The 18916-nt window shown below is 36.9% G+C and overlaps 3 protein-coding genes across 5 annotated transcripts; 2 read left to right on the forward strand and 1 right to left on the reverse strand.

Moving 5' to 3' along the window:
- Positions 1–1060: 1060 nt before the first annotated feature.
- On the forward strand, positions 1061–2754 carry LOC112173740. Of its 2 annotated transcripts, none has more exons than XM_024311423.2 (5): positions 1061–1340; positions 1430–1552; positions 1681–1917; positions 2037–2201; positions 2296–2754. In XM_024311423.2, the coding sequence occupies exons 1-5, from the start codon at positions 1125–1127 to the stop codon at positions 2614–2616; spliced, it is 1062 nt and encodes a 353-aa protein (XP_024167191.1). In that variant the 5' UTR covers positions 1061–1124; the 3' UTR covers positions 2617–2754. The 2 variants fall into 2 exon arrangements, with proteins under 2 accessions (XP_024167191.1, XP_024167192.1); XM_024311424.2 differs by having other exon boundaries at positions 1061–1301.
- Positions 2755–2886: 132 nt separating this feature from the next.
- On the reverse strand, positions 2887–5063 carry LOC112168861. The gene is made up of 5 exons (XM_024305780.2): positions 4930–5063; positions 3920–4285; positions 3742–3810; positions 3586–3657; positions 2887–3285 (listed from the first exon to the last, which is right to left on the reverse strand). Exons 1-5 carry the CDS (start codon positions 4939–4941, stop codon positions 3139–3141), a joined length of 666 nt encoding a protein of 221 aa, XP_024161548.1. The 5' UTR covers positions 4942–5063; the 3' UTR covers positions 2887–3138.
- Positions 5064–6345: 1282 nt separating this feature from the next.
- Positions 6346–12275, forward strand: LOC112171866 (probable transmembrane GTPase FZO-like, chloroplastic). Of its 2 annotated transcripts, XM_024308990.2 has the most exons (11): positions 6358–7004; positions 7310–7860; positions 7975–8043; positions 8716–8910; positions 9141–9272; positions 9799–9885; positions 10065–10502; positions 10608–10775; positions 11057–11287; positions 11577–11692; positions 11822–12275. In XM_024308990.2, exons 1-11 carry the CDS (start codon positions 6518–6520, stop codon positions 12102–12104), a joined length of 2757 nt encoding a protein of 918 aa, XP_024164758.1. In that variant the 5' UTR covers positions 6358–6517; the 3' UTR covers positions 12105–12275. The 2 variants fall into 2 exon arrangements, with proteins under 2 accessions (XP_024164759.1, XP_024164758.1); XM_024308991.2 differs by lacking the exons at positions 11577–11692; positions 11822–12275 and having other exon boundaries at positions 6346–7004; positions 10608–10825; positions 11057–11189.
- The last annotated feature ends 6641 nt before the right edge of the window (positions 12276–18916 follow it).

An 18916-nucleotide genomic window follows, 5' to 3' on the forward strand; every position in this document is an offset into this window, starting at 1 on the left:
CCATAATATTTAGAATTGCAAAATCAAAGGTATTAAATGTTTTTAAAATGGATCGTTTTACTCCTTTTTTGGTTAATTTCATTTTCTTTCTTTTTTCTAAGAAATACGATTAATCCATTTATTTTCTAATATAAAACATCACAGGTGAAAAAACTTTATAATTGTTAATTTGTTTGGCCTCTCTAATGACAACTTTGTAGTTCCACCATTGGAGAGAAACTAGTGATATGGTTTTGGTTAAATGTTCAACTCATAATTTTATACTTGATCAACATGGTGTTTGGTGGATGAGAACTCAAATAATATAAAACCTATTTATATGCATCTATTTAAAGGGAACAATAATAAATCTTTATGGATTTCTGAATAAGTAACACAAGTAATCAATAAGGTCATTTAAAAATATCAATATACTAGAATATACTAATCATATTAAATAGTAGCCTTAATATAGTCAAATAATAGGATATTTCAAGATTTTTGAGATTAAGGATATTTTAAGTACTTTGGGTTGTGTATTTAGTAGAATATTAGAATGAGAAATTAAATGAGTGGTGTATTAAGTATGGAGTGTGTATTAAGTAATTAGGGATGTGTATTTAAAACTTCTCTTAGGTTACCACTCATCATCATCCTTGACTCAAATACGATGTCTCATTTACAAAAAAATCAACTAATGTCACTAAATCAAATAGTTACGTACACGACAAAGAAACATTTCATCAACTATGAAGATTAAACCGAGACTTTCTTACCGCAGTAAAATGCTACAGTGGGTCCCTCACCAGAGCCAATGCCAATGATCCTCAACTCCAGGGTCCCACCAGTGACCTCAAAAGCCAACCCACTTTACTATTCAGGATAGAACAAACAGAGGCAAAGCAGCGGATGAGATCCACACTTGCAAGTCTTGAAGATCAAACAACACTACAATACAATAATAAATTTGACTCCTTCAACAAAAATTTTAGTAACGTTGGGCTTTCGGCGCATCTAACTATTTAGATATAGGGTATAAAACTTCATAAATATCCCCACAATTATTAAATGAATGAATGAATCAATCTCACAGGCTCCTCCAAAACCAAACATAAAAAACTAGCCGTTACTCCTCTTTCTCTCCAATGGCTGCTTCAGTCGACACCCCATCACCAGTTCAACTCAACAAGGACTCCTCCATCTTCTTCACTGCTTCCGCGTCTTCTCCTCTCTTCACTCCCTCCTCCGATAAGCGCTTCTGGAGCTCTCTACAGACCCGAATCGATTCCATTCTCCAAGATCGCAACTCCAGAATCCCAATGGCTCAAAACCCACCAAATCCTGATCCTTCTCCACATATGGTGAGTGTGTGTGGTTCCATGCACCCTTTTGAATGACTTCACTGTGTGTGTATTTGGGTTTAATAATTGGTTTTGTGTGTTGTGTTTAGAATGTTGGAGAAGCGAAACGTGGGAGAGGATTGAAGGAAGACTCGATGCTTTTGATGAGAGGGTTTGATTCCATTGCTCACACTCTGTCTCAGCTGTCTGACACTTTAGACAATGCTCTTCAGGTAATTTAATTTTGTGTTTCTTTAAAATGTGTCAGATCTGAATTGGGAAAGATTTTAAAAGAGACAAATTTGAATTTGGGAAAGTCAAAATCAGATGGGTACTAATTCGATTCATGTGTTTGCTGTAGGGAGCTAATGATCTAGCTAAGCCACCCACATTGACAGAGATATTCCACAGCCAATTGAGCAACTCAGAGGAGGAGGGCTCAGAAGAACAACAACAACAGAACGCAGAAGAGTCTCATGTAGGGTTGAAGAGGAAGTACGACAACAGTCATTGCTTAGAGGAACAAGGAGATGGTGATGATTCACAACATGAAAATGAGCAAGGCCCAAAAGATGGGAAGCTGAAGAAAGCCAAAAATGTTGGTTCCACAACCCTTCCCCCCTCCTCCTTTGTTTTTGTGTTTGTTTAGTTGTATTCAAGGTTTGATGCCGACTTTGAGTTGATTGCTAATTGTTTCAGTTTTGTGTCACCCTGCAGCTGGCGATTTCTATGGCAACAAAGGCGGCTTCGTTTGCTAGGGAACTCAAGTTGATTAGGTCGGATTTATCGTTTATGCAAGAGCGGTGTGCTTTGCTGGAGGAGGAGAATAGGAGGCTCAGAGATGGATTTGACAAGGGGTTGAGGCCTGAGGAAGATGATTTGGTAAGATTCATGTCCTTCGATTTTTCCTATTTATGTTTCTGATAGTATTGCAAATTAAGATTAGTAATATCTTGTGCAATGTGTGTGTGAATAGGTGAGGCTTCAATTGGAGGCACTGCTAGCTGAGAAATCAAGATTAGCAAATGAGAATGCAAATCTGGTTAGAGAAAACCAATGCCTACACCAACTTGTGGAGTACCACCAGCTTACCTCTCAAGACCTGTCTGCTTCATCATACGAACAAGTTATACAAGGGTTGTGCTTGGACTTCTCGTCTCCACCGCCACCAATACCAGAAGAGGAGGCAGCAAACGACGAAGAGAGTGTAGAATCTGAAGATGATGCAACAACCCCAAGAACTAATCTTTTTGGCTTACACTCATCTTTTGATGAGCATTATCAAGGAGATTGTTAGCAAGGTTGACAACACAGGCCCTGCAGCCTGACTTTGCAAATTGCTTTCTTTGATTTTGTAATGTAAATTTTGATGCCACAGGCTTGTTCTATGAAATTCAGTCACCCCTCAACAATAAATATCTATTTTCGTGCTCCTCATCAAATTAGCAATTGCCATTTTTTTTTCACTGAACTTCTAGCATATCAAATGAACATGCAATAATTTGCATACAGATTCAATTGACTTATAAGTTATAAAGAAGCCTGTGTGGACAAGTAGGATGCACATTCAAACTCAACTAGGCATGGATGCAATAACATAACTACAAATGCGAGCAAATTAATTCAACAAGCCAACATGGAAGATAAAAGATTAACTAGATCATATTAGAACTTAGTCAAAGTCAAAGTGCTTAAAGTAAGCCATCAGAACATTAGAACTTAGTAGCGAACCGAAGCATAGTCCAAACTCCATACCAATGTGTGAACATAATTCATTCTATACAAAAGGGCTTCAGTTCTCTTTATCTTCTCTTTCCCTTTAGGGATGTCTCTTTCTCTTTGAAGAAGATGCCGCTTTAGGATCTTGAGAAGCAACCATTTCAGAAGCTTTTGCCAAGCTTGTAACCAACAACACATCTTTAAATTTTGCCATCCATTCCACAGATGCATTACTCCCTTTCTCAAACTGTAGCCAATCACAGAAAGATGAAAGTCAGACATAGCTCCGCATCTTAAGGAGAAAGTAAGGGACAGCATTCCAAGACTTAATGCAAAACAGTACTATGTTTTATTTATTTATTTTTCTAGCTTCTTAATGGTGTTAATGTTTATATATATATATATATATATATATATATATATATATATAAACTAAAAAAACTAAACAAAGCAAAAACAAAAACAAAACCTAGAATGACCAACAAAGGTTGCATAATTATGTCAAGCATAATTGATAAGATGTTTAAGCTGGCAGAGATTAGCTTACTCCTTCAATTTTGGCAAGAGCAACTTGCAACTTCAAAGAAAGCTCGCGGTTCTCCTTTTTCAAATTCTCATTCTGCATATACAAGAAATTGTTGTAACATTTGAAAAAGAGGTTAATAGTTCATGACAAAAAAAACAAATTGGACAAGTTTATAACCTGCTTTTGGGACTCAAAGTACAGACTTCTGTATCTGAGTTCAGAAGTGCCAGAGATCCTATTGTTACCCTGATTTCACAACCACAAAAGAAACTATTCAATAAGTAACAAATTCTAATAGCTATAAAGTAAACAAAAAGTCTGTAATCTCCACAGCAAGGTATATGATAATATATACCTGTGAGCTCATAGTCTCCAATAACTGCACAGCATAGTCCACTTTTTCATCCAACGTTTTCTCACCACGGACAGCCAGCTCCTCCACATTCTCCTCCAAACAAGGAGGCTCCTCTTCTCTGTCACTTTCACTCTCGCTTTCACTGATTGTAATCTGCACTGGCTGTAGGCTCCGGTTTTGAGAGGGAGTCACAGTGTTTCGGATGCGTGAAGATCGCCTAACTGCTGTGTAGTACCTTGGCCGTTTCTTCCTTGCCTTGCTTTTCTTCTGTGGAGGTGCATTCTCTGGTGCCATTTCTTCCGTAGGAAGATTTGGTCTTTCAGGCTGTGACTGAACTCTCTCAGTTTTCAGATTAGTGGACCTAGGCTGTGAGTTGAATACAGAAGCAAATGTATTAGTAAACTGAACTGTACTTCTACAGTTTAGTCGATTTCACTGACTAAAACAATACTCAATTTCGAATAATAATAAAGACACAAATGCAAACAAGAACAACACATGCACAAGCAAAAATTATTTTACCTGTTAATATAAGAATCGATCTTGTAATTACAAATCCGAAAAGGGCCTTCACTAAAACAGATTTTATTTTCAAAATTAATTCTTTTCTTCTATATAGTAATAAACATTGTATAACCAAAATGTAGGATGACCCAATCACGTAGAGATCGTATACCACTGAACCTGAGATTCCTACTTGTTTGAAAATCAGAGAAAGACTCCACCTTTCCTCAAAACAAAAACCCTATACCCAAATTCTATCCTCATCACTCATCAGTCATCACAAACCCAAACAGAAATTATATAAAGCAAAGAAATTTATCCCTAAAATGTAACAAACCAGCAATTATAGAACACATAAACCCATTACTCCCAAAAAAGAACAAATCCTAAACAAGAAATTACACTAATCAAACAGAAGAGAAAGAAAAGGAAGAAACTTTAAGCAAGAGAGAATCAGAAAAAAACATTAACCAGGAGAGACCCATCTCAAGTTAAGAGTAGCATACCGTTTGAGCCATTTCAAGTTGTTTGGTTTGAACTTTGAGGCAGAACTGGTTCACTCTAACAAGCTTTGCCGCTGTGCTCGCTCCCTTGTTTGGCACAAGTGAAAATAGCGTGTGGATTTATCTCAACAGTAAAATCTTGGTGTTTGTGTAGGGGAAACGTGCAAGGGCTGATCTGCACCCTTGTTTTGATTTCTTCTTTCCAATCACCAATCCCAGCCCTTCGCTTGTTTGGTTAACTCTATTAATTACCAGGATTTTTAGGCGCCAATCACATTTTAATTTTTATCATTATTTTCACTTGGCCATTTTGAATACTCTTTTCATCAGGGTAGGCTTGATATGGGCTTTATGTGAGACCTAAACTGTGTAGTTCTGGCCCAGCTCGTTTAAAACTTGTAGCGGACGACAACGACTTTGTAAGAGTCCAAGACATTAAAATTCTTAGTGTGAATATAAACATGGGCAGCAGAGCAGCTTTCTAGTGGATGGTGAAACTAAGTGTTGTTGGATTTATTCTCTGGCGGTAATATAGTAGGAAAGTTGTGTAATTGGTAATTATGCTACGTTGTAATCGGGTTACATATCGAGTTATCTTTCCGTTATGTCACCGCTATATCAAAGCAAATAGAGTAGCCAATAGAGCACTCTTTGCTAGTTGGTACTTGTTATAATACATGTACTTTGTAGAGATTCATTATATCTCTAGAGTCTAGATGCTTATTGTAATAAGGGGTTTACGTTCTATGTCCCTCTCTTGTATTGTATTAGACAGTTTCATTAATGAAGGCTTAAGGACAGCCACATCAGCCCTTTATTTTAAAAAATAAACATGGGTTTGTATTAAAAACAGGTCGTATATCAATTCATTGAATATACTCATTTGAGAAATACCACCAACTTTTTCGAACCGACTATTACCTCTAATCTTTTACAACATTGGTTCATCTTATTAAATAATTTCAGTTTTTGAACCTTTATATATTTTTTAGATACTTTCTTCCAGCAGATAATTCTTTTACATAAAGAGACATTATCATTGATAGAGCCTAAAAACAACGTATTACATCAACTCCACGACTTGAATCATGTCTCCAAGTCAAGGAAATAAAAACCTGATAAACACCGATCATTAAGTCTACTAAACCACATTCAAAACAAGGAATCAAATTGACTAGATAGTTGAGACCAACTTGTAGACATGAACAACTGCACTAAACTTTTCTCACCAACCATAAAAGGCACACATGACAAAGTTGAAGCAAATAAAAATAAACAATTTTCTTCAAGTACATATGTATTTCTTTCAAAAACCATGTGTTTGACAAAACATAAACAACCAAACAATTACGCTACCTACAGAACAATCTGTTCAAATAATGAAATTATTACAAGATGAATCAAAAATAAGAAAAAGATGGGAGGGAAACGTTGGTATAAAAGTGGCCCATATCATCTCCACTTTCTCGAACCACTTCAAAAAGATAAGATGATAAGACCATCCCCTCCTCCTTCTTCTTCTTCTTCCCTCTCTACTCAGAATCTCTGTCTGAACCGTGAAGAGTGGAAGCTGTAAAACCCAAGTCTTCCCATGGTACCCCTCATTTCCTTCCACACCTCCACAACACACCCTCTCCTACTAACCCCAACCTCAACCCCGTTCCTCCCCCGCCGCCCCAAATCCCACCTCCCCCGACGAACCCACTTCCCCATTTCCTCAATCTCCCAGAACCCAAATCAATTCACCCGCCAAAACCCACAACCCCAGCCCCAGCCCCCAAGAACCCAGTTCCCCGGTGGCTTCAGGCGCCCAGAAATCAAGGTCCCCAACATCGTCCTCCAATTGGACCCTGAAGACGTCTTGGCTTCCGACGACGTGTTGGGTTTGGTCGATAAAGCTGTGTCCAAATGGGTTGGGATTCTTGTCCTCGACGGCCGTGAAGCTAACGGCGGCCTCCTCTATGAGGCCGCCTGTAAGTTGAAGTCGGTGGTCGGAGACCGGGCTTACTTGTTGATCTCTGAGCGCGTGGATATCGCAGCCGCAGCTAATGCGAGTGGGATTCTGCTCTCCGACCAAGGTCAGTGTTCACGGTTCAGCTCGGTTTTACTTACCGGAAAATTTGAGTTCTTGATGAACAGAAAGTAGGAAGCTACTAGAAGCCACTGGCTTTTACTTATTGACAGCTAGAGCAATCAGTTTTCTGTTATTATTATGATAGTTAATGCTGTCTCATTGTTTATTTGTTATTGGCATCTTAGCTGATTTTAACTTTTTATGGGTGAATGATAGTGAAAGAAGCATACTTGGTTTTGGTTTAGTGTCTTTTTGAAGTTGTGTAATTGTTTATACCATAATGTGTTTTGTTTCTTTATGCTTGTGTAGGTCTTCCGACCATTGTAGCAAGAAGCACAATGATGGCTTCAAAATCTGATTCGGTAGTGCTTCCTTTGGTGGCTAGGAATGTGCAGGACGCAGATGCTGCCGTAAAAGCCTCCAGCTCCGAAGGAGCTGATTTTCTTATATATAGTGTTGATGGAGAGGAAAATGTTCCTGCTGTATTGAACTCTCTGTTTAAAAATGTGAAGATACCGATATTTGTCACGATCAGTTCATACGGCAGGTTATATACAGAGGTGCCAGGACTACTCAGATCTGGGGCTAGTGGATTAGTTACATCTTTGAAGGATTTCAGGATGCTTGATGACGATGCGTTGAGCAAGTTGTTTGATATTGTGTACATGGTGAATAGTAAAAGACAGGATGAAGTTGAGAGCTTCAGTAAGACCAAATTTTCGGGTGTGCGTAGTGGTGCCAAGGACACTAAAACTGTTGCTGGGTTTCTTAAACTGGAGGATAGAGAAAAGCAGTTCATCGAAACAGAGAGATCGGTGTTGCTCAAAGCAATAAGTGTTATCCAGAGAGCTGCCCCACTGGTGATCTTTTAATTAAATATTTGGTAGTCGAAGTTACTGTTGAGATCATTCTAAATTCGATAATTTATTTGTATACTTTATGATGATGGTGGGATTTTTTTTTTCCAATGACAGATGGAGGAGGTGTCACTTCTCATTGATGCAGTTTCTCAAATTGATGAGCCATTTTTACTGGTTATAGTGGTAATTGTGTGCTGAACTTCAACAAATTCTGGTTCCAGGAATATACATTGGTATTAGCTCTATATTTCATGCAAATCTTTTTTCTTTTCTTGATAAAATTTAGAATTATGGTGGCCTTTTATAACACTGATGCAAGACTAGTTGATAATAATGTTCAATGGTATGAAAATGAGTCCCTTTGTCGTATATATAATCTTGAATGGCTTTTTCATATTGAGAAAACCATAGTTGAGGACCTGGGGCCCTATAAAACCCCTTCACTATTCAATTAGAGACCTAGCAAACAAATTTGTACTAGGTACCCTTAACTTAACCAATACGAATCAGCAATAATTTTCTTCTCTTGCTTATCTAAATAGGACTATAGGACAATATTTTTGGTCATATGATTTGTTATTGCATTCCTACAATTTTCTGAAAAGCCACTTGTCCTTTGGAGACTGCAAGTTTTCCTTGTTGAGCTTTGTTTAGGTCAATGCTTCCAAGCTAACGTCATACTTTGTGGATATTAGCAAATAATCACTTTAGATTTTTTATGTGTCCTGTTACAGCTGGATAAAAAAATTGTTTTCATCATGAGAATTTATGTTCTTCAACACTGTTTTCATGAACTCTCTGAGAATGTTTCTGGTGGTTCTTCCATGACTTCTTTTTCTCTCTTTATGTCAACAGGGCGAATTTAACTCTGGTAAATCAACTGTTATTAATGCACTTCTTGGAAGAAGATATCTTGAAGAGGGGGTTGTTCCCACAACTAATGAGATCACCTTCTTACGCTATTCTGAGATGGATGGTGAGGAACAACATTGTGAAAGGCATCCAGATGGTCAATATATATGCTACCTTCCAGCTCCCATTCTTAAAGAAGTGAGTCAGTTTATTGTGTTATTCAGTGAACTTCTTTTTCAGTTTAACTTTAACAACAGTCCAATTTAAACACACAGATGCATGGAGCCTGATGCACAAATATGTGCTACAGGCACAAGAAAATTTGCTTCACATCTTGCTTAGTCTATCATCTTCCTATCTAGATACATGCAACTTAATGATAAAACACGTATTATCTGTTTTACTTAATTTGTTTTTACTGAAAGCAGATGAACGTTGTTGATACACCTGGAACTAATGTGATTTTGCAAAGGCAACAACGCCTTACCGAGGAATTTGTACCCCGTGCTGATTTGCTTCTTTTTGTTATCTCTGCCGATCGCCCTTTAACTGAAAGCGAGGTATGATAAACGGTTTCTCAATTTTGTGGCATGTTGCTTAATGCGTTGTAGTATTTAAATTGACAAATAGAGATGCCGTGGCTTCCTTCTTATATAGTTTCACACTTTCACCTCCTTCTGTTCATGCTTCTACCTTTTTAGCAAATAACTCATTGATCTGTAAAAGTATATGGATGTTATAAAATAGTTAGACTGGGAAAGTATCACACCCCACTGTCTAATGGGAGTGTTTTTACTCTTGAACTGGTTGAATGATAATAAAGTAAATGTAAGGATTCTATTTCAAACCTGAAGGTTGATCTCTTTGATCTATAATTGCACTAATAGATGACGGTCCAAAGATAAACTACCCCAGTCATATGGTTAGAAAGTGCAGTTACAGAGATCTTAAAAACTCTTAGCTGATTCGACATTGACTAATTATAACATGCAAGGAAGCTCTTGATTTGTGGGGCTAATGGAATGGATTACTATTCCTTATCATCACTATAGCTAACCTCATTTTCACTACTGTCATTATTTCCAGGTTGCTTTCCTTCGGTACACTCAGCAGTGGAAGAAGAAAGTAGTGTTTGTCTTGAACAAATCTGATATCTATCGGAATGCTCATGAGGTCCGTCCTATTGTGCAATTCATTTTTTTTTTTTTTTCAAATTGTTGATGTTACCTTTAGTAGTCTTTTTGCAGTAAAACCTGTAAATATGGGGACTTATTTACTTGAGCTTCTCAATCTCATCCTGGTTGCTTGACCAACTTTATTTTATGTTTTTTTTTTTTTTTTTTTTGCTGCAGCTTGAGGAAGGTATGTCATTCATCAAGGAGAATACCCAGAAATTGCTGAATACTGAACATGTGACATTATTTCCCATCTCTGCACGAACTGCTCTTGAGGCAAAACTGTCATCTTCTGCTTTTGGGGAAGATTATGCAAAACTATCGGTATCTGATTCTCAGTGGAAAAGCAATAACTTCTATGAGCTTGAGAACTTCTTGTATAGTTTTTTAGATGGGTCAACAAGTACAGGAATGGAAAGAATGAAACTCAAACTAGAAACACCCATTGCAATTGCAGAGAAACTACTTTCTGGTTGTGAAACTCTTGTCACACAAGACTGCCGATATGCCAAGCAGGACTTGGCCTCAATAAATGATATAGTTGGCAGCGTAAAGAACTATGCAGTGAAGATGGAAAATGAGAGCATTGCTTGGAGAAGAAGAATCCTATCTGTGGTATGTTTTCCAAAAGTCTATAGCCACTGTATAATTTTAGTGGCAAATTGGTGGTATTTTTTCTTAGATATTGTTTATTAATAGTACATGCACATGACATTGCAGATTGATACTACAAAGTCACGTGTTGTGGAGCTCATAGAAGCTACTCTGCTTATATCAAATCTTGATCTTGTTGCTTTCTATGTTTTCAAAGGGGGAAAATCTGCTACCATTCCAGCCACCTCAAGGTTTCAGAATGACATTATAGGACCTGCACTTTTAGATGTGCAAGTAAGTTCATAGCTTTGACATTCTTCCATAAGATTTTCCCTATTGCTTTGGTAAGCCTTGAAATTTGGATTTGAATCATGCAATGATTAGTTCATGGCTGCTAGATGGCCACTTGATATATGTATAAAAAAATAGTTCACGTATTTTCTGTATTTGCATCGTAGGGATTTAAAAAATTTGAAGACTCTGCATGTTGCTGTTCCATTATCTTTGTTACCGTTTTTTATTGTTCTTTCTCTGAGCTTTGATTCTTCTATTATTCATTTTATCTTGTCATATAGAAACTCCTTGGAGAATACGTGATATGGCTGCAATCGGACAATGTTCAGGAAGGAAGAATGTACTCAAACACATTTGGAAAGCGTTTGCCTTCATTCGTATATCCACAGAGTCAGGTGGATTTGGAGATATTTGAATCTCTGGAAAAAGTAAATAAACACAGCTTGAAAGTGATAGAGGACTTCAGTGCCAATGCTGCTTCCAAATTGTTTGAGCAAGAAATACGTGAAGCGGTGAGCACAGTGCAGTAGATCTTGTAGGATAATGAGTAGGGTATGGTACTGTTGATAAAAAAGTCATAATCAAAAGTTTGACATGCTCATGCCAGTCTGGTATTTGTAAGTTCAGATATGCCTCTATGTTTACTATTTGAAAAAAGGAAAAAAAAAAAAAAAGGACTGACTGAAAGTTGAATCTAATGACAGTTTGTGAGAAGGTACTTGATTTATATTGATCTTATTATATAGTCGATTTATATTGATCTTATTAAATAGTCTGATATGACGTGTGCTGCAATTTCAGTTTCTTGGGACATTTGGTGGGCTAGGAGCAGCTGGTTTATCTGCTTCACTTTTGACGACTGTGCTGCCGACCACTTTGGAAGATCTTCTTGCTCTTGGTCTTTGCTCAGCTGGCGGGTAATTGTCTTCATCTCCTTAGATGTAATTCTGTTTTGCTGATGAAGCATATATACTAAATATTTCCCTCAATGTTGCTGAATTCTTGCATGGAAAATTAAACAACTCATTGTGTTTTCTGAATTGCAGGTTTATAGCTATTTCAAAATTTCCAGCTCGTAGGCAAGAGATGATAGAAAAGGTAAAAAGGACTGCGGATGGTTTGGCACGTGAGGTTGAACAGTCCATGCAGAACGATCTTTCAGAAGCCATTGAGAACATGGAAAGGTTTGTGAAAAATGTCAGCCAGCCGTACCAAGATACAGCACAGCAGAGACTAGACAAACTCCTAGAGCTTCAGGATGAAATATCCAATGTTGATAAACAACTACAAACACTACGAATTGAAATCCAAAATCTTCACGTATCGTGATGCATGGTTGAGTTTAATTCCGAGCATTTCACCTTGCGATTAATTTGATTATTGCTTGGTTGAAATTTTTTTATACATTTCCCCGCTCCTTTTTGCATCTTTTCCTTTGTTTTCTGTAACAAGCAAATGTGAGGAGCAAATATCAATAAGAATTAAGAACTATCACTTGGAAGTGCGAAAGTAAATGCAAATTTACAGTTTTGCCGTCTTTCCTTGGAGTCGATAGGAACTATTACTTGGTCTGATTGTTCTCTTTAGGTTTTGTAAGTAAAAGAAACAAGTTGCTTAATTACACTGGAATCATGGGTTTGAATTAAGCTTCAACGATTGAAGCACATATATCATTTCAAAAAACCTAGCTAGGTGCTGCAAGGACCGAACTGGAAGTTTTGTATTTCACAAGCTCCCATGCTACCCTAACTTCAGACGCCATATATAGTGTGGGTTCATGCCTCAACACAGCAGCAACCATTCACAGCTCATTTCTTTTCGTACAAATCTCGACGAATATGGGCACTACCACAGACGACGGCAATGAAGAGGACGAAGGCTTCATGCAGATGTAGCTGATTTGTTGGAATGAGAGGCGTAGGGAAATGAATTTTCGGTAAGCACTGCCGAATTCCTATCGCCTCGATATCTTTTTATTGTTTTGGAAATGCAATCAATATCAACAGACTTCTGCAGTTGAAGAATATGTATTAGAATTTTTGGAATGTGAAAGTGTACGCTGGTGTTTTTTTGTTGACGTTGGTTCTTTTATGTTATTATTGTTTCTTCAACACACACCTTTGATTGATCAATCCTTGAGAAATTGTCCATTTGAGTTGCTTGTTCTTGAGTTTTAATTGCAGCTGTTTAACATTTAATCTGCTTTTCTATGTCTCGTCAAAGATTTGATCATTTTACTTTGTTTCTTACTACATAATTAATATGCATTTGCAGGAATGCAGGAGAAGGGAAACCCGGCAAACTCTTTTCCGGGAGGATGGCGGCTGGTCGGCTGGAAAGCAACTGATACAGGTGATTAGTTTTTGTCTAGTTGCTTGCATCTCAGCCATTTCCTTGACTTCCCTCCAACCAATATTGGCCTTATGGCCATGAATTACTTGTTTGTCATCACTGTGGAATTGCGCAAACATAACATTATCTCAATAACCTATGGATTATGCATGCCTATGTGAATCAATCTCAACTAGAAGATATTGTCTTGGAAGATGGAAGCAACAACACATAGTTTTTCCTTTTGAAAAAGGATCCTAAATAAGGGGTGCATATAGAAATTAAAGTTAATTCGAGATACTTGGTCTTGGAAGTCGTATATCGAGAAAGTTTGAAGGTTTTAGTGGTTATGAACTTACGAAGTTTCTCTTCAAAAAGAACTCATGAAGTTTATGAAAATGAAGAGTTTGGTGATTATGTTTTTTTTTAGTAAATGTAGTGGTAACGGATGAGTTCTATGTAAAGTCTATGTAATATATAATTTGGCTATTACATAAGAGTTTCATTACATGGATACTGTATAATGTGGCTATTACATAAGAGTTTCATTGCATGGATATCTATATGAAATCTTCATTAAAAATTAATACATTCCAGGTATAGTTTTTGAAGCCTCAACATTTGTGTATGATGCCTCAACATAAACCTCGCAGAAAAGCTTTGGAGTCTTGGGATTAGGTCAGTAGGATATGCCACTTGGACCTTTTGAAACTTGAAGCTGCCGGAAATTGAACCCGATTTGATTGTAAACTTTACCAATTTGTTGTTTATCATAGGATATAAAAGTTTTATAAAGCATGAGATATATTCTGTTTAGCATTTCCGCCTCCTTTTTCTTATTTGCTTCTTCTCCTCTCTTTCGTTCTGGGTTTTGTCATTGCTTCCCAAACTCTTTAGGGTCTCTTTGCATGTTTAGGGTTTCATCTCTGTTTTATTATTATTTTTTATTTTTTAAGATATATACTGAGTTAAGAAAAATTATTTATTCCACTGCCGGGAGTCGAACCCACTTTGATTGTAAACTTCACCAGTTTGGATTGTGCTACAGCGGATTTGTTGTTTAGTATTTATAAAGCATGAGGATTTGTTGTTTAGCATAGGGACTTGAAAGATTTATAAAGCATGAGATATATACTGAGTTAAGAAAAAAATAAAAATATATGTTCTGCTGCCGGGAGTCGAACCCGGTTTGATTGCTTATCCAGTTTGTATTGTGCTACAGCAGATTTGTTGCTTACTATAGGACTTAAAAGATTTATAAAGCATGAGATATATATACCGAGTTAAGAAAAAATATTTGTTCCGCTGCCGGAAGTCGAACCCAATTTGATTGTAAGCTTAAATAAATTGTAGAGTTTTTCCCCTCAGACGGGTCAAAACTTTCATGAACTGGACAGAATGATACCCAATCTTTCAAAGTGACCAAAATGGTACCTGAACTTTCAAAATGTGGCCAAATGGATACCTCCGTTAAATTTTCGTCACTTTACCGTTAGTGTAGCCCATGTGCCGCGCATGTGACTGAAAATTAAGGTAAAAAGACCATAATACCCCTAAATTTATGATCTGATATATTTCCACTATCTCTCATAGTCTACCTCTAATTTTCCCGCCAAACATATATATATATATTTTTTTTTTTTCTCTTCTTCTTCCCTTTTTCCTGAGAATAATCATGTACCCATTTTCTATACAACTGAACATATCATTTGAGATGACCTCTGCAATTTCTTAGAAGAAAACAACTTCAAATTCTGTACAGAAAAAGGAAATATAATTTCAGTAATGATGCCATACCTGGATTGCTCCTTAGCAATTCTTTCCTGTACGATGCAAGCTTATTGTATAGAAAATAGGTACATGATTATTCTCAAGAAAAAGGGAAGAATAAGAGGAAAAAAAAAAAGATATATGTTTGGCGGGAATATTTGGAGGGAAAATTAGAGGTAAACTATGAGAGAGGGTGGAAATATTTGGCCACATTTTGAAAGTTCAGGTACCATTTTGGTCACTTTGAAAGATTGGGTATCATTCTATCCGGTTCATGAAAGTTTTGACCCGTCTGAGGGGAAAAACTCTAAATTGTATTGTGCTATAGCAGATTTGTTGTTTAGGATAGGACTTAAAAGCTTTATAAAGCATGAGAGATATACTGAGTTAAGAAAAAATATGTGTTCCGCTGCCGGGAGTCGAACCCGGTTTAATTGTAAGCTTAACCAGTTTGTATTGTACTACAGCGGATTTGTTATTTAGCCTAGGACTTAAAAGCTTTATAAAGCATGAGAGATAATATACTGAGTTAAGAAAAAATATTCGATCCTCTGCCGGGAGTCGAACCCGGTTTGATTGTAAGCTTAACCCGTCTGTATTGTGCTACAGCGGATTTGTTGTTTAGCATCGGACTTGAAAGGATTTATAAAGCATGAGATATATACTGAGTTAAGAAAAAAATGTATGTTGATTATGTTCCGCTGCCGGGAGTTGAACCCGGTTTGATTACTTGGCCAGTATGTATTGTGCTACTGCGGATTTGTTGTTTAATATGAGATATAAACGCTTTATAAAGGATTGAGATATATTCCAAGCTAGGTGATAAAAGAGTGTTTGAGATATAGTGTGATAGCTTTCTTAACATATCTGTGGAATATTCATGGCATTCCATATTGTGAGTATGGAAGAAAATGAAAGAGGGGAGAACAATAAAAAGACCCAGCTTTGAAGATCGTAACTAGAGTCAGTGAGACGAAGTGGCGAAAGAGGGTCTCGATCTTTTTTCACTTGATTGGTTTGGAAGAGATTTGTGAGAGAATTTTAACAAGCAAATTCAGGTTTTGCTGTCTTTTCTAGGAGTCAATAAGAATCTATTACTCGGTCTATTGTCCTTTGGGTTCTTGATCGACCCATAAGGTGAAAAAAAACCTTAAATTAATCACAAATTGCTTAGACAATGGTTGTTGGGTTTGAGTTAAGCTTCGAGAATTGAAGGCCATATATGATATGTTTAATTAATACGGAGGGACGGAGAGTAGTTTTGTAATCGAAAGCTGCGATGTAACCCTATGTTTTGGAAGGTGGAAGTAACAAAGCATAGGATTTGAAGAGTTTCGCTCATGAACAAGCATTCTAAATTGAGGGGCATTTGGAACTTAAGTATCAGGGAAGTTTAGAAGGTTTAGTAGAACTGAGTCTTGTCATTCACACTGTAAAGGTCATGGATGTTATGAAAATTAAGAGTTTAGGAATTATGGTTTTTATTACAGTAGTAATATCTGGTTCTTATGTAAAAAATCAGGACAAGTCCTAATGAATCAAGGGAGCAAGAGTTATATATGTCTAGGTTTATATGTTCACTGTGAGTTTATCTATCAATTTTGGCAGTAAACTTAAGCTCATAAGAATATTATTGATCTCTTTTTTATCTGGTTAACTACGGTGATCTTGTTACTGTGGTTCATGCTCCTCGATACATTTCCTCTTTCATGGTGATCTTTATAAGAAATTAAGAATAGTGTTCCCGATATCCAAAGTGAAACAATCACTATTTCTTTGTGATAGAGCGCCTCTAAGATCCTAATCAAATAATGATTCCTGCCTCACTCCTTGCTACATCAAGACTTTGATGTTTGATATCGCCCATCTTGCAATTCAATAGCATAATCCTTTCCCATGTCTTCTGGGTGACTGAGAGGGGCTAATTAATTTATTGCACATATTGTAAAATTGGGTTACTTGGTGGATAGGATTCACTCTTGGAGTTTCGGGCTCTCTCTCGATCTTTTATGACTGTAATTTTGAAGAATTTAGAAGTTGGTAGTTTTAGGAGGTTCTCATTGTTATTTGTTTTTGTCATATTCAAAACAAAAATGATACGCCTATAAGGACATTTTGAAACTTAATTTATCGACCGTAGCTATAATAATTCCTTGATTGCCAGCTAAGATGGAAGGATTGCCACTAAACATGTGGAAACTTGATATTCAACCCTTAAAAGATCGATAAAGTTCGTAGTTTCGTACCTTGTGGTATCCATTATCAATAGCTATAAGCCATTTATATGGAGGACATGTTTGCACTACCCATGTACTGCCCTAGTGCCCTACCTCTCATTTTTGGCAAGTGAAAACAATCGTCGTTTTGATTACTGGCCAATAAATGGGTTAAAGCTTGGTGATAAAAAGAGTGCTCGTGGTAGTGCGATAGCTTTCTTAACATGTTTGTGGAAGCCATGAAAATGATTCCCTCGTTATTTCTGGGAAAAGTCACAAAGTTGAAGTCGACAAACTTATCAGTATATTTATGTGTTTGGAAGAAGATTTGAACAGAGTCAGTGAGACAAAGTTAAAATAGAGGACTCTTGTCAAAAAAAAAAGAAGTTAAAATAGAGGACTAGAGGGTCTTCTTTTTTACATGATTGGCCATTCTAAAACAAAAGGAGATTTAGTTGACAAAAAAAAAAAAAAAAAAAAAAAAGGAGATTTGTGAGAGATTTTAAAAAGCAAATTCAAATGTTGGGGGCTCCTAGGCTACTAGCTATATGTAAATGGATCGAAGATATTCTTGTCAGCCACATACTATTGCTAGCGAAGTAGCGAACCACAAAATAATTGCTTTGCATGGTAGATGAATGGTACGTAGTTAAGAACAACAAACCATTATCTTAAGAAAATCGACCCAATGGGAAACGACCTAATTGGGAGGTTAGTCATCCCTAGCTACGACCATGTAGGGGCATGGATTTCTCTCTTAATATATACTCGATCAACACTAAAACTCGATCTACCATTTCAAAGTTTTAATCAACCATTTTTTTGGGGTTAAAAAGTCATTATAACTCTCCGTAAATTCGAAACATGCATGGTGAAAGTTCTCATCAACCAAGTCATTGTAACTTTAAACTTTCAAATCCGCACGATAGAATGAAAGTCTTCCAAGATATAGAAATGGGTTTGACCTGTTCTATATGTTGCTAGTATTAATTTACACGTTCCATCTCCGCGTCTACACCAAGAATATTTCCTCTTTTGTTAAAAGGGAAAATGGTCCGTACGGTACTTGAACTTTTCCTCTTTATAACTTTTGATACCTGAACTTCAAAAAACATCAATACAGTACCTGAAGTTCTTTGCCCGACCGATAATTGGTACATATGGCCGTTACCTCCGTTACGAAGGTTGCCAGCTGACCATTTTTGAAGGGTATTTTTGTCCTTTCATATTTTAAACCTTTTTTTTTTTTTTAAGACTTCTCTTTCCCCTCCATGGCCACTCTCTCTCCCTCTCCCCTGTTCTTCACTCTCACAACTTAAATGGAGGATCTCGATCTATTGTGCAAGTTTAGTTGAAGTACATCCCTTCTGTTTGATTTCTTACAAAACTTATGGGGTTGGATCTTAATGGATGATCTAGCCTTGCAATATTCCCAACAAGACGTAGCTAAAATTCTCCAACACATCTTTGGCTTTGAGATTGCAGAAGGCTTGAGAATTTTATAGAAATCGTGGACAATATGAATTTTGTTTGGATATTGAATCCATCAATTGAAGAATCACTTCCTCTAATTAATATACATACAAATACCCATATGTATTCAAAGATTCCAACTTTCAATCAAAAACCCATATCTGCCTGATTCTCATGTGAAGAAAAACCCAGAAAAAAAAAATCATTCTCTCAGGCCTTGATGATTGGGTTTGAGGTGGAGAAGAAGGTGAAAGAAAGAGATGGGATGGATTGGAAAGCATCAAATTCTCAATCTCAATTTCATTGCAAGCTCAGAAGCATCTGAAGGATCACAAATCTAGCCCGACCACC

Source organism: Rosa chinensis, chromosome 6, assembly GCF_002994745.2.
Source record: "Rosa chinensis cultivar Old Blush chromosome 6, RchiOBHm-V2, whole genome shotgun sequence".
NCBI lineage: Eukaryota > Viridiplantae > Streptophyta > Magnoliopsida > Rosales > Rosaceae > Rosa > Rosa chinensis.